This window comes from Euleptes europaea, chromosome 8 (genome assembly GCF_029931775.1).
Source record: "Euleptes europaea isolate rEulEur1 chromosome 8, rEulEur1.hap1, whole genome shotgun sequence".
Taxonomy (NCBI): Eukaryota; Metazoa; Chordata; class Lepidosauria; order Squamata; family Sphaerodactylidae; genus Euleptes; species Euleptes europaea.
In genome coordinates this window covers 70,154,008-70,170,073 of record NC_079319.1, presented here as the reverse complement: position 1 = coordinate 70,170,073, position 16,066 = coordinate 70,154,008, and the positions used below count along the sequence as shown (strand labels likewise).

Here is a 16,066-nt window from a genome sequence, read left to right as displayed (position 1 = left end):
CAAAGTTGAAACTGTGATCCAAGCAGCATTTAGTATATTATATATCATGATATTAATATAGCATTATAACCCCCATAATGGCCCCACAGACAAGATTTCCATTCAGCAAAGGTTCTACTGCTCCCTGCAATTCTCCTTTTGCTTCCTTATTCAATTCTGTTCTTGTTTGGTGGAGAGAAAAGGATTACGTACTGATTTGCACTACGATTGCAAAATTACGGTTATAGTGAGCAGTGCTTTTAGCTAAGGGAAAAGCAGTGCCAAATCTCCTCCCCCCTCAGACAACACTGGTAATAGTTTACTACAACATTACTGGAACAATCATGAGAAAACAGGAGGAAATTAAGGTAAAGGAAGGAAAGGAAGAAAATATAAAGGGGCAGTAGAGCTGAAAAACAGTCATAATGCTGCAATTTTAAATTAAAACAGTGCTACAAATTAGGTCAGAATAGAAAGAGAGGATAACCAAGAAAACACTGGAATGCAACAGGGTGCCAACCCTGGATTGTCCTTTCAAATTGAATGAATAACTAATGGAAATTAAAGATGTATTTACTCAGTGTGGAAGCTACCATATAGTAAAGATGAGCCAAGTCCACTCCTTTCCCTACAGGTGACATTTGTCTTGCACTATTCCCCCCAAGCGTAGATCTCTGAATGCAGAGTGGCTGTTGACAGGAAAGCTGAGAGCTTGCAGTAGGGATAGCCGTGCATGTTAGGAGGATGCAGCATGAAACCAGATCATTCCCTGTGTTAAGTCAGCTACAGCACAGAATCCTATTCAATCCCTGCAGTAATGTAATTATCTGGAAGCACCTCTGTGTGGAGGCTTGCCCTTTCCTGATTCCTGTTCTGGGATCCTTTACAATTCCCCCACAGTTCAGAATATAGAGGGTGGTTCCCTATTTACATGAGGAGGCAGCTGCAGGTCAAAACATGCCATCCACAGGTCAATTTAAAAGGCCAGGAACTGCCTAGACTGAAAAGCAGTATCAGATTAGTGGAACACATGAAAGAGTACCTACATAACTTCAGGAGTGGAAACAACAGGACAAAGTGTGTCATATGGATACAAAAGGCACATGGCCCTCAAAATGACTTAACAAAGTGGCATCGAGATCCTTCCACTGTAGCAAAGTAAATCATATACATATAAAAGCCAACAAGCGTTACTACTGATGAATAGGGACCAATTCAAACTGCCCTTAGCAACCTGCTGCTCAACTGGATGATAACAGATTTTTGGGGTCAATTCGGCCACAACCAGTTTGCCTCCTGGCTGCTAATGAATTTTTTTACCTGTTCAGACAGAGGCGTTTGCATCCCATTGGCATCGCGAGGCTCTGCTGCTTCTTATGAAAACTGCTTTCTCCCATTTCCAGTTCTTCCTTGTGCTTCTGAATTGCTCGTGTGCTGTTTGAACAGTCTAGAGCGCTTCCAAAAGGAGAGCTATTGTTTTCCCGCTGTTTTTTTGGTGTGGTGGATTCTTTTTTGGCTTTTTAAAAACACTTTCTAATATTTGCTCTATAGCATTATAGTACTATATATAGTACTATACATGCCTGTCGCTGTAACTGAAAAAGAATGCGCCGCCAAAAAAGACGGGAAAAGAATAGCGGTGCTGTTTGAACTGGCCAAACTGCTTTAGAGACAGCTCATAGACGGACTGAAATGAGCTGTATGAAAGCCATCTCTCAATCACTTTACTCAGAAATGGGCCAACAACTGATGACAATCTGGTTTAGAACAGTAATTTGAAAGGGGCCTAGGATTCTCTGCTTGATGGAGCTGAGTTTATTGCGAACTGCAGAATTTTTAAAAAAACACCGCACAGAAACATGGCCATGAATCCAGCAACACGTACCTTGTGTGGGTGCGCCTATTACCAACACGTGCCTAGGGATTCCTTCAACAGAAATGAAACCTGTGGCCAAGGATGTGCCCAGTTTCCCCATTTCCTGTGTATTAAAAAAAAATAGTCAGCTCTATAAAGATAAACAAATAATATGTAAGGAAGAATTTATCGTTTCAAGAAATATCAAAAAGACCTACCTTATCTCCAGTTACAGTAAACCAGCTGTGTGTGTGTGGTAGGAAATAGCCATACACCCTTCCAACAGCCTGCTTGGTATTCTGTGAGAAATAACAACCTAGACTAAAGGATACAGTCAACATGTTAGAAACATCATATTGATGGGATTGTAACAAAGCTATTCATTGCAAGTGATATCACCAAAGTAAAATAGGGTTATTTTATTTACGAGCCTCAGCTTTAGAAAATGCAACATACTGGAAGAATGGGCATTAAAATGGCAAATGAGATTCAATGTAAGTGTAAAGTGATGCATATTGGGGCAAAAAATCCCAACTTCACATATACACTGATGGGATCTGTGCTGGCAGCGACAGACCAAGAAAGGGATCTTGGGGTGGTAGTGGATAGCTCAATGAAGATGTCAACCCAGTGTGCGGCTGCTGTAAAAAAGGCAAATTCCATGCTGGCCATAATTAGATGAGGAATAGAGAATAAAACTACTGATATCATACTGCCCTTGTTCATAAAACTGCTGATATCATACTGCCTTTCTTATGTTCTTATGTTAACTACTGCCATCTGTGCTTACTCACAGACTGAGTGGTTGGCCTTGAGGAAGTTGCTATGTCCCAACCATATAATGGAAAGAACAAATCACTTTGAATAAGGGAGGGAGAGTACAGGAGAGTAGAACACAAAACTAGAGTTACTTGCCCTTAACATTCAGGACCGGAAAGACTACATAACGAATTAATTAAACAGGGATTATCTGTAGACTTCATAGAAAACAGACTAAGAAAGGCCCTGCTGGATCAGACCAAGGCCCATCAAGTCCAGCAGTCTGTTCACACAGTGGCCAACCAGGTGCCTCTAGGAAACCCACAAACAAGACAACTACAGCAGAAGCATCCTGCCTGTGTTCCACCGCAACCAAGATAATCGGCATGGTCCTCTGATCCTGGAGAGAATAGGTATGCATCATGACTAGTATCCATTTTAACTAGTAGCCATGAATACCCCTCTCCTCCATGAACATGTCCACTCCCCTCTTAAAGCCTTCCAAGTTGGCAGCCATCCCCACATCCTGGGGCAGAAAGTTCCACAATTTAACTATGCGTTGTGTGAAGAAATACTTCCTTTTGTCTGTTTTGAGTCTCTCACCCTCCAGACTGGAGAATGTGTTGCTAGGTCTTTTTAAATTAAGGGCAGGGACCATAAAGTTTCCGCCTCCAGGCTTTTGAACCAGAATGCTCAGCCTACCACCCCTTTCGTGCAGGCTGATACAAAACTGGTGGCCACAAGTAGATAATGATTTTAAAGAGATTAAGCAATATAAAGCTATCAGAGGCAGAAAGGAGAGTGACCTCCGGAGGCTAACAGTCCTGTATGGTTTCTAATAAGTTCAGATATTAGAATAGAAAAATGAGAAATGAGGCACTAACTGCAAGGGTGCTTAATTTGCGAGCTGGAGTAGAATTTAGTTATATATTTTAATCCAATGTGTATATAACTGATAAAACAAAATGTTGTGTTATCATTTGTGGTTGTGCCTGGGATACCCAAGACAGACACTAAACTGCTATCATACTGGCTCTGCTCAACCTGTGGCAAACCACCTCCGAATGTCTCTTGCCTTGAAAACCCCACGAGGTCGCCATAAATCAGCTGTGACTTGACAGCAAAAAAAAAAAAGGTATAGTATTCAAACTTACATTGTTTCTATTACATTTTTGGCCCTGGACTGGCCCAGTTACAGCCTCCATCTTTGAACAAAATGGATTTTAGATCCTGATTCTATGTAATTTGCCATTAGAAACTGTGACCTCTGCTGAGACTGCAACGGTACAGCACCACGGGGTTGCTGCGCATTCCGTGAGGAACATCTCTAACTGCAAACAGATGTAAATACTGGGAACGCACCTCTTAATATTGTGACGACTTTCATTATGGGGAGGGCAGCTTGTCTAAAGCTTGTCCAAATGGATTTTTACAACAGAAGACCCCTCTCCACAAAGCAACCTCTATTGTTTGGTTCTACATGGTATTATGGGGTGAGTAGTAGCATGGATTGCTGGGTTTTTGATCTTCTTTTGTGTGATTGTTCCAAATGGCTTTGAAAGAATCTGTGGATTCAGCTGAAGGAGCCCAAAAACTAATGTCAACTGGGATATTAACTTTGCCAACAGGATTAAGATAAGCACCTGATGAGATGCCATGGGAACCAGATTACACAGGACTAGCTTCTGTCTGTTTTCACACGCAATCGTGCTATACAGGAGTACACAAATACACCCTGGACACAGGTGCACACCTGTACCTCTGATGAACAAAAAGACCAGTCTCGTGACAGATAGGAGGAGCTCTGACCAACATATTGTTTTGAAATACTAGGAAGATGCTGGGTGCCAAAGTAAACAATGAACAAGGGGGAAATTAAGTCATGCCTCTGACTCCTCTGAAGAGTGGGTGCCACCAAGGTACCGCCTCTGTCCAAGAGAAATGCAGAAAAAAGCCAGGAGGAAGGCAAGTCTTAGATGAAAGAACACAAGCATATGCCTTAAAGACACTGGGGTAATCGGCTAAACAGCTACTATTTCAGAGAAAAATCTGCATTGCAAAGGCAGACCAGGTGATGATCACATAAAGTAAAGAGCAGTTACCCAGTGCAGCTTTTCCAGGAAGGACTGCCAACAAGCAACAAGGTCATATTTTGAAGCTGGATGCTGCTGAGTGAGTATCCAAACCAGGCATAATCTCTTTCTCCTTTCACCATCCAGTCAGCATCCGATACAGAAAGTAGAACTGATTAAAAGAAGAAGAAGAAGAAGCTAAGGATAACACAGTACTGCTCCTGTAACTATGCATTAAGTATCACAATTAAAAAATAAATAAATCTCAGCCAGCTCCAATTAACCCCCACAATGATATTGCAGAGGTAGGACATTTCATCAGGTAATCCTCATTTATACAGGTTGAGTATCCCTTATCTGGAATGCTTGGGATGAGAAGTGTTCCGCATTTTGGATCTTTCCATATTTTGGAATAATTGCATATACATAATGAGATATTTTGGGAATGGGACCCAAGTTTAGACATGAAATTCAGTTATGTTTTATATATGTTTTATATACACTTTATACACATAGCCTGAATGTAATTTAAAACAATTTTGTGTACATTGAACCATCAGAAAACAAAGGTGAGAGACAGAGGCTTGGCAGAGGGCCTATAAGTAATGCCTGCATGTTGGCTCTAAACTTCTGGTTTTCGGGTCATTCCAGTTTTTGGATGTCTGGTTAAGGGATACTCAACCTGTAGTTTTTTTCTCAAAAATATGCTTTTAGATGCTCTGAATTTTTGACTGCTGGACAGAAGCTTCCCCCACATTGCATGGTCTTACAATACCGTCACGTTATGATATCATGATGCAAATATATTTAAGCTTTATCATCATAAGGTACATCAGAGACTGTTTTTTCAGTGACTTTATAAAAAACATTGCCAGGAGATTGGCTGAAGGTGAAATGATAAAATCCCCCTTTGAGCCACAGTTATCTCACGAGCCATCCCAGAAAATTAAAACCAAATTATTGTATGACATTACTACCCCTTGATACTGAACATAAAGCTGTATGTCTAGAAGTTGACTTTGCTTCACACCACTGAATACAGGCTTTGATAAACAACTTTTGGGATCTGATTTACAAACTGTTGTGTTCTCAGGAACTTTTCAGACCTTCAGATGCCAAAAGCATCAAAACCAGATCTTCCATAAGCTCTAGTCCTACATCCTGGTACTCACGCCACTTCTCCCCTTTATCCTTCTTTTTTCAGCCTCTCCTCTCCCACTTCAGAGATCTACAATATAACTTGCTCCTTCTGACTTTCCCCTGCAATGCACCATGTTACAGATAATACAGCGTGCTTGGTACCATGCTATCTCCTTTTGGTTAAAGCTGAAGATGCTTCCTTCTGGCTTAACTTCTTTAATCCTCGCAGATAAATTCCCTTCAAGATGGATTAAATCAATTGAGGACAAATTGCAACTTTTAGGTCTTTCAAGTACAACCTTACCAAACCTTGGTTATCAAGGAGCAAAAATTTTGGCCAAACAGAGGCTATGGGATACTGCCTTTCAAGTTGACAGATCAAGGGCTCACACAGTTTCAGCAGTGGAGAATCATATTAATATTCTGGCTCCTGCAAATTATCTTTATGTTTTAGATTATCCTAACCAGGCTAGCCTGATCTCGTCATATCTCAGAAGCTAAGCAGGGTCAGCCCTGGTTAGTATTTGGATGGGAGACCACCGAGGAATACCAGGGTTGCTGTGCAGAGGAAGGCACTGGCAAGCCACCTCTGTTAGGCTCTTGCCATGAAAACCCCAAAAGGGGTTGCCAATAAATTGGCTGCGACTTGATGGCACTTTACACACACACAAGCATCGGAGGGTCTTTACTTTGGCCTGTTTTAATGCCCTCCCATCTGTTCTTCCTGATGGCAAATACACCCGTATCCCTTATGAATTTCGCCTCTGTCCTTGTCAATCTGGAATGGTGAAAACAGTGGAATGTGTTCTTTTATACTGTTCATTCTATCAAGATATTCGCAATATCCTTATCAATCCAATTTTGGCTAGCTTCCCAGACAGAGCTAGAGATAGTTATACTACTCTTTTACTAGATGATCGTGTGAATGACATTACCTACCAGGTTGCAAGATTTTGTGACAGGGCATGTACAATAAGGCAGAAGATGTCATAATGTTCCGCATGATAAATAGACTATTTTATTAAGAGCCGTTATAATTAAATTCTTCTTTCAGTTGATCAAATTTTAGACATTATTTTAACTATTTATGAAATTTTTTATGTAAGCTGGTCTTTGACCGTAATAAATAAAATGAATGAATGAACAGATAATACAGAATTCCTCTCTTGTTACATTGTTCTTTATGGAGAACTCTTTTATATGCTCATTCTCTTTCATTTCCCTGCTCTCTAAAGCCCTAATATTAAAATCATAAAATACAGAGGGGTAATCTTGACAGTGTGTCATGGGGGGATTACTGAGAAACATGTAAGGAGTGTGCCTCACAGAGTGGAGCCCATACCCCACACAATGGATTGGTAAACTGTCTTTGTCCACAGTTCACGTATTGGATTGGGATTTCCCTCATCACAGGCCTGTCTGGTTCCAATGGAGAGTATCTCACTGCCTGCTCCAGTCTTGCTAAACACAGACAGACAGATACATTTATTGCGGCATTACGCCAATAAAAATTTAGAACATAACAACGTTACTGCGGGTACATTGATATTATTTAAAAATTGTGTCATGTTAATTTAAAAGGATATATATATAGTTAAAATGTTTTACAGATTAGATAAGAAATAAACATTTTGCCACCAATTCAGAAAATTTTTTAACTTTGTTTTTCATTGTTTCTTTGAACTTTATTTTACTAATCTTTGACGAAGTTTATAAATTGCTGTGCAGAATTTGGCAACCTCACTAATTTGTTGGGGAATTTCATCCGAGAGGAGCTTCCTAATCTGAAGTTTTACAGAATAGCCCAAGATTTTCTCAAACAACGACCGGGTCAACTTAGAGAGAGCAGCCTTGTAGAAAGAGCATCTGAAAAACATCTGTTCCTATTTCCTATAGTGTTTCTATTTCCCCAGAATTGCATGGACAGTCTCTCTCTGCTCTTTGGATCTTGTTATACCTCCCCTGTAAAACCGAGGAGGGTAGAGCTGAACACCTAGCTAAAGTGAAAGCCCTTCTGTGGGTGTGGATTTCGAGGATGGAAAGGTAGGCAGCTGAGCCTGGGATGTATCTGCTTGTAGGGGCAGACATAAATGCGGGTACCCTCATCAAGTCAGACTGCCGTTCAATATCATTAACTCTCTGGATTATAATTTTCGTTGCTTGATCTCTACCCACCTTCAGCAAAGCCTGGAGGGAGAGACCTAAACTCTCCAACTTACTTTTCACGGCCTTCTGCCATTTGGATTCAAAGTCGTCAATTAAAGTCAGGGAAAGAAGATCATGGAGATTGAGTTTTGTTTTTAGCAATAGAAAGAAGGATGATATGCTCACTATTGCTTCTACTCTTAACATATCTGTTTCTAGACGTGCCAGGGGTTTGATACACATCTGGGGTCCTGGGGTCCAGTCTAAGCTAAAGAGTTATTGTTCACCCACAGTAGGGCTTTCTGCACACAAGCCTGCTTTCTGTCTTTGAATTCCTGGCTTCAAGATTAATTTTGGCACGGCCTGGGGTTTTCCTGGGGCTGCGCCACCCCTCAGTGACTGCCAACCCTGCCAACATTCATTAGCCCTCTGCAAGCCACTCACCCGCCTTGGAAAGCTTGGACTGAAAATTGTGGGCTGTTCTTACCAAGATGCTGGTAGCCTGATATCACTTTTGGCATGCCCGTGTTTATATCTGGGTTGTGCTAAAGCACCACTGGAATTCCTTCAACAAGACAATGCATCTCATGCATGGTTTTATCATGGTATAAACTTTGATGAACTAGAACCCACTTCATCCCATGCATGAAGTGCCAGCTGAACACATATGTCATGAGACTGATCAAACAGATAATCCACAATAGCTTATACTATACTACATCTGTTAAGCCTTTAAGGTCTGACCTTACTATTGTAAATGCATAGTAAAGCTTATAATCTCTGTTTTCCCTGAGCTTGTGCTCAGGAAGAGACTTTGTTGACTTCATTACTACTGCTAGAAGTATGCCTTTTGTACTTTAATGCAGTAACGCCCATTGACATCATTTGATTGATTTCACTCTTGAATTCTGTCACAGCTGTCCCTACTGTGATGTGGGAAAGCAACCAAGCTCACCTGGGTTTGGTACCTGAAATTCCTGAACAATACACATGGTAAAAAGTGAAACAGAGCTTTATTAAAGAAAGTTAGAAAAAAGATATTAAAAACAAGGCATAAAGTTCATTGGTAGCAGAATGAACAGAAAATAACAAAGCTGACTAGCTATCTACTCACTGAAATCCTAATAAAGCATCGTTGGTTCTTGAAGCATAAGGTTTCCAGAGCTTAATACAAGTGTCTTTCCAGCAGCAAGAAGGGGGAAGGGGGAGAAGGGGGGAGAGCGATTCTTCTCATTAGCGACACCTATGGAGAAAGCTGGCCCTAACCGCCGGATCTCTAGAACCAATCACAGGGCTGTCTTCATGCAACTTCCCTGGGAGGAAGTGAGCTGACCCCCTCCCATGCTAGATTCTCAGCTGAAACTCATGACATAATTGAGCTAGCCTGAGAAGCTGTCCCTGGGAAAGAAGTTGTTGGGGGGGGGGGTGCATTCTGCACCTGCAAAAGGCAAAAACGACTTCAGGCTGGAAAATTTCTCCAATATGGATAATCTCTCGACAAATTCACATCACACGAAACAATTGTACACACTCTGAAACACGGACAAATGCTCTCAGATAGTGAACTTTCCCATTTGCATCAATGAATGGGGTATCTTTGAGCACAGAGTCCTTTGTATACATCCCTGGTACATGCATCTCTAGAACTGCCCCTAATTTGAAGTGAATGCTGGGGGCGGGGGGTGGGAAGGACAGAGGTTTGTTTGAGCATCAGGATTTAAAGCTGTGTGCTTATTCTAATAAGTAATGGAACTCCTATCCAATATATTTCATCTTCCTATAGAAAATTACAGGGATGAGCCTGATGGAGCATATGAGTCTCTTGAGTGAATTTGCCTTGTATCTCACATACATGGTCCTTCTGCAGTAAAATATGTCATCGGGGGTTTATTTTCAGTGGTACCATACATAAATGAGAGAAGGATTTGGATTGTTGTCCCGGTTTTGTTTTATGAAAAATCCAAAAGAGAGCTAAAAAGCAAGGAAAACAGTATGTGAAATAAGATAAATAAATGAGTCACCTTGGCTGCTTCTGTTGAAAAATGAGTAAAACCCAGCCACAAAACCTCTTTGTTTTCCACCACCGGGTGCATAAGGAGAGCCAACCAGCAGGTCATTATTCCCATCTTCATCAATATCAGCCACCAGCAATGACCAGCCAAGGTTGCAGTATATTTCCTGCAAGCAGCAATACATTGGTTTCTAGATAAGAGAACATGCTTGACTAAAATTCTACCAATGTAAGTGGTAATACAGACTAACACTATTTGGGGCTCTCTTGCACATCTTCTTCCTCACAAAACGAGTGTACAGGGTCGGACCAATGGAACATTTAGACTGATACCCTTTCTTAAGGGCCATTTCAAATGACCAGAGCTAAGTAATAACTACACAAAAGAATACATTTTGTAACCATATGGGGAGGCAGTTGTTTTTAGCCTCTGACCATGTAGAGTATCAAATTACACAGTCAGCAGAACTAAATGGAAAATCTTTTCCTTGCCTGTACCACCTCAAGTTGCAAGTGAAGCACAGAAATGGGAAAAAAATCACACTCTTCCATTCGTGTAGAAACATACTATATCAAAAAGTAGATCTTCCTATAATGCAAGTTTTCTGTGTACAGGAAGGTGTTCTTTTTCCCTTGGGGATACTTGAAAGAAGGATCCTTCATCTGTAGCCTTGAAGAAGCCTGAAGTAAAGGCCAGGAAATCACAATTATTTCCCCCAAAGGTGAATTCTCTTCCCTACTAAGTCGGAATGAACTGGATCATATAAGCCATAAGGGAAGTAAAGCTCTCAAAACAGAACTTTCCCCTCCCACTGTATTCCCCTCACACTGCATGAGGCACTGCTTTAGGGGTTTGGCAGGAACAACTCAGGATGTGGGGGGGGTCTGCAATGGAAGGGAGTGTGCAAAAAACCAATTGCTGCATAAAAAAGCATTTTAAGGACAAAAACAAAAAACGGAGCAATCTGAAAAGAAGAGGGGGGGGGAGAAATCCAAGCCTCGGTTTTGATAAGCCTTTCTTCTGCTCAGAAAGAGTCTAAGGAAGGAAGCATTTGAATCCCTGCCTCTTTACACGCAGCTTTGTAATTGGCTTTGAGAGAAACCAAGCATGCGTGTCCTGCACTATGCCTTATGCACGGGGATTTCACCTGGGCTGAGTTCAGGGGAGAGGGAAGAATCGGGTTAACAGAGGAATGGGAAGTCCCTGGATTTGTGAAGGCTGGCAGTGAGGTCATCCCTAATGGACGGAAAACTCATATATAACTTCAAGGAACAACCGAGACAGACCGGGGGCAAATGTGAGTGAAAGCATCCATGCATAAACGACCACAGATCCCCAAAAATCATAGGAGGCTGTGTGCGTCCTCTCAGTTAAAAAACAAACAAACACCTGTTACAGTCACCCATTTCACAAGAAACAGAAACTGAAGTATCAGGTGCACTGCAGGGATAGTGTACACCTGATACATGCAGTTGATGAAGTCCCAGTTCACATGGATGTAATTGTCTGAAGAAGAGGCCTATTATCTATTTCTCCTGGCTTTGTAGAGTCAGAAATCCCAACAGTCTAGCGTGACCTTCGGCACACCAGACCCAATCTAAATCAACCCCTGCAATCCAGTCTACAGCGTAAGAGAGCAGAGGCGCAGCATAACAGCACCAGCACAGCTGTGTGCTCCGGACAACTCAGGGAAGCAAGCAAAGCCACATGCTGCTTTTCACAGCATATTTATCAATGGTTTAATAATGAGCTCTTTATATGCTGCACACATGATTGATTTTTCTTCAAGATTCTCTTACACACCAGAGTAATTCATGGCGCTTTTGCCAATGTAGCAAGGATAAATCTCTCAATAAAATGTAATGCGTGTGAATGTTTATTGGATTTTTTATTTACGTACATTGTCCTTTATTAGAAAACTTACTTGGCAAACTATGGTTATGTTTGGCAGGCTGTAGAAACCTTTTCTTCCTTTGGATCCAAAAAATATATACACAGAACCCTAAGCAACAGGAGGGGAAAATATTTTTACAAGCGTATACTATAAAAACAGGCTAAATTCAGTTATACTACAGTCCCTTATATATTGCTGTGTTATATTTCACAATAATAATTGTACCTGTACTCTTGCTATCCACATGAAAATGGACTTCCCATATATATCTACTTGCTTAAGGGGAAGGAAGATGGATTGACTCTATAAAGGAAGCCACGGGCTTCAGTTTGCAAGACTTGAGCAAGGATGTTAATGATACGATATTTTGGGTCGGTGGCAACTTGATGGCACAACACACACACATACGAATCAAACAAGCAATGCCGGTTAAGGACTCAAAGTCCCTCTCACCCATTCAACATCACATTGAAATATATGCCCAGGGTTCCATGTTACTGTTCAGACTGACCAAAACAAATTGGTCCCAAGGATGACAGCACCTAAGATGACTCTATTTTACATGTCCCATTTCATGCTGGACAATGTCAAAGCAAACCCTTACAAAGCAGCTATATTTAATGCCTCCTTCCACATCAACCTAACCTGCAAGAATGTTAACATTTCACAAACATAGGTTCTCACCCTGTAAGTAAGCTCCTGAGATCCAACAGATGGCACTCCCACCGCCAGATCCATTACACCATCCTCATTGAAGTCTAGGACTGCTACAGCAGAACCAAACCTTCCTGAAAGCTTGCGGGGGGAGAAACATTCGTGAGAACAAAGCATTTTTATTCTAAGTCTAAATGAAGATGGTTTATTTCAAGGTTTTGTTTTTTTTAAAATGTTTTTTATAAGTCATATACAATTCATACACATCACACACTCCTTAAACTCAATATCCATGACAAGATCCTCCTCAAACAACAGACAGAGTGGGGCTAATATGTTCTGTATCAGTTAATGCATTTCTTATTAGTCTGGACTCACTATATTCTTTACTAAAGCAAATACTTAAACATTTATTCTCTTACATTTAATATAGATTGACTTAAAACATTAATACTCCTAGATAGACTAATCAATATTTTTGAAAACCAACTATTTTTCCATATCAAATCTATTGTCTACTATTATATCTATACATGGTAACCTATATTGCCATCAAACTCTCTAATGGTAATGAATGAATATATCTATATGAATATAGATATATGAATGAATATATCTGAATGAATATATCTATATCTATCTATTGTTATTTTCTTCTTGTTAGTATATTAATAATAACATTTTTCTGTCTAAATATGTATTTTTGATACATAATCAAAATATATCTTCTAATTCTTCTAAAATTCTTCCATCTTGCTGCTGTTAAGTTTATTTTAAGTTTTGTTGTGAGCTGCCTCAAGCTTGTTGAAAGATACACATTTTAAGTAAATAATGTCTATTTCCAAATATCCACTCAGATTATGTCCTGTACAACAGTCAATGCTTTTTACTTTTTAAAAGCTGCCACACACTGTCATCACTACTGGAAAACTACAAACAACACTGGCTTTTAACACAAACATATTTGTTTGACTTGGTTCCCTACCTTAGTTCCCTCCAGTATTTCATGTGCTTCCTGATCCAAGTTCATCTCTGTACAAGGCAAACCTGAATTATTACTATAAACAATATATACACGTCCTATTTGAACGTGTCCTGATTTACTGTATCCTGGTGCTCCAACTACAAGATCATCATATCCATCCTGGTTTAAATCAGCTGAAGTCATTGCCCTGGGTACCAAATGAGACAATTCCATTTACTATTTGGTTCCAATTACTATTTGGTTTACATTTATTGAAACATCCACATTTTCCTTTGCAGATTTCAAAGGTACTATTCATCAAGCTACAAATAAACTATTTTCTTAGTAACAAGAGTAATTTCCTTTGTGGTCCTAAAGACAATTAAGCAAAATTCTCAAACGTCCTGATTACACTGATTTTATTGACTGGCAAACAGCACAGGATTTTCTCTGCCTAAGAAGAATTATGTACAACTCAAAAGCTTCCCAACTTACTACTACTATTGGCTGGGGGGGGGGGAATATCACATGTGTACAATGGTACACATATTTACACAATTTAGCTTCTCTTGAATATGAGAGCTTCTTTCTGCTGCTAAACAAATTGGAATGGTTACATTTCACAATAATGAACCATATGGACTATCATTAAGGAGGACCTGTTTACATAAAGAAGTGAAGCCAACTGAGGAAACAAACCACTTAGGCAACTGAACTATCAAATCTCAGCTGCAATAAAAAGCACCATCACTAGGGACCTCCATGGAATTTATTTATTTCTGAGTATTCGTGCATAGTACTGCACTGCCTGGCTTTGACTAAACCAAAGTATTGAGTACTATAAGCCCTTTTACTCTTACTGCTCTCATTAGGGACTAAAGGGTGTTCACACAAGATGACTTGCTTCCATATAGGAAAAGCATGTGTGTGACACATGTAACAAATGTAAACTTGTTTGTATTAAAACATGAAAAGTTGGTGAGAAACAGATATGCATGTGATTTTCCTAAATTGAAGTGATATCAGTGCAGGAAATTTCTGTTTTTGAAGGAAACCTAAACTGATTTACATTTTACTAATCCAGTTCTTTGAGGATTGGATTATTATGTCTTGTTTTTCAGATTCTTATTTTCGTCATCTTGCTGCCTTAGTGATGAATGATTTACTTGCTGAAATACAGAGCAGAAAAAGTGTGTCCTGTAAAGCATCCATAATAAGCATATTTCTGATGAGATCACATATGAACCAATGGAACACTCAGTTGAATCCTACCAGCTTCCCCACTGGTGCAGGAAGAACTCCTTTTAAACCCCAAAATGCTCTGCTGGGGATTGTGGGAACCATGTATACAAAAATTCATGTGTGATGCAATTATCTTGTGATAACTGGCAATCCCTCCTCCCTTGTACATCAGAGCAAAAATTGCTAGCACTGAATCCATTGCTTCTCACTATCCTAGCAGTGTCAAACCAATGCAAGCTGTATTTGCCCAACAAAAGAAGATACAAATCAGCACCTACCATCCAAGTCTAGCATATGGAGTTGTCAGAAAATAGGAAGCGCTGGGCTGGGTGATGTACTTAGGAGACTGCTGCTTTGTGACAGCAAACACTTTCCTGAAACTCTCAGTAAAGGCACCTAAACTCTAGAAAAATACATAAGGGAATAATAAGGGACATTCATAATTAAGTCAGCTTCTGGACTAGCAAGGCCCTTATTTAAATAATATCTGCCAGACACTTTCCTTACACAGGTCTCATTGCAATAAATGGGTCTGTCACAGGTGCATTTATGCTTCTGCAAATTCCCAGTGTTCTCATTATGACTCTGTGTAGGAAGAATGTAATAATGCCTATTGAAATCAACAGAACGTCTTACATTGGCCACCTTACATTAATCACCTCCTGGCAAGAGGCAATAAATCGGCTTAAGAAAGAAGGAGAAATACTTGGTTAATGTCAAACAAGCACTGTTCACATCTATGGTGCGTTCAACACATAATGCAGGTTTGAGCTGGACTTAACATCATGTCTGGAGAATGTTTCGCTTGTATTTCCCATGAAAGTGTTAGGGATTCAGTGCGAGTTCCATTTCTGTCAGGGCAGTTAAAGGGTTAACTTGTTTACATCAATAGTTAGTCTCAAGGTGATGATGCAAAAGACAGATGTAAGTATTCTATTGGCTAGAGAATCGCCATTGCAAACGTGCAGAGAATCACGGAGTCAGAACTGTTTACCCTGTTCCTTTGTTAAAGGTGTGAAACTTTGGGGCAGGATGTGCCAGTTACTTTTTGGATGCCAGCCTGCTAGGATGGAGAGGCTTTCTTGCTATTTAAGAAAGCCTACTCGAGAGTAAGCTTAGCAACTGCCAGAGGCTTCTGGCAAGGTTAGGGAACTTAGAATGTAGAAAGACGTTATTTGTTTTTACTCCATGTTACCCTTCCTAATTTTAGTACAGTAAAGGATTTTTTGTTTGAATAAGAAACAAGTCTTTGACTCTGTTTATTGTGTGCTTGACCTGAATTCTTTCTAACTGCAATCATGATTCATTGGGCCTCTTAACAAACCCCAATAGAAAGCCAGCCTGCTTTCT

At 40.2% G+C, this 16,066-nt stretch overlaps 1 protein-coding gene across 1 annotated transcript in view; it reads right to left on the bottom strand.

Moving 5' to 3' along the window:
* GPLD1 (glycosylphosphatidylinositol specific phospholipase D1) overlaps positions 1–16,066 on the bottom strand; it is a 41,299-nt gene that overhangs the window by 7,130 nt on the left and 18,103 nt on the right. Inside the window, exons 13-20 of the mRNA XM_056854221.1 lie at positions 14,995–15,119; positions 13,496–13,682; positions 12,541–12,651; positions 11,887–11,964; positions 9,972–10,128; positions 4,696–4,837; positions 2,053–2,155; positions 1,865–1,958 (exon numbers count right to left, since the gene is read on the bottom strand). Of these exons, the coding sequence (XP_056710199.1) occupies positions 1,865–1,958; positions 2,053–2,155; positions 4,696–4,837; positions 9,972–10,128; positions 11,887–11,964; positions 12,541–12,651; positions 13,496–13,682; positions 14,995–15,119 (997 nt within the window). The remainder of the gene's footprint in view (positions 1–1,864; positions 1,959–2,052; positions 2,156–4,695; positions 4,838–9,971; positions 10,129–11,886; positions 11,965–12,540; positions 12,652–13,495; positions 13,683–14,994; positions 15,120–16,066) is intronic.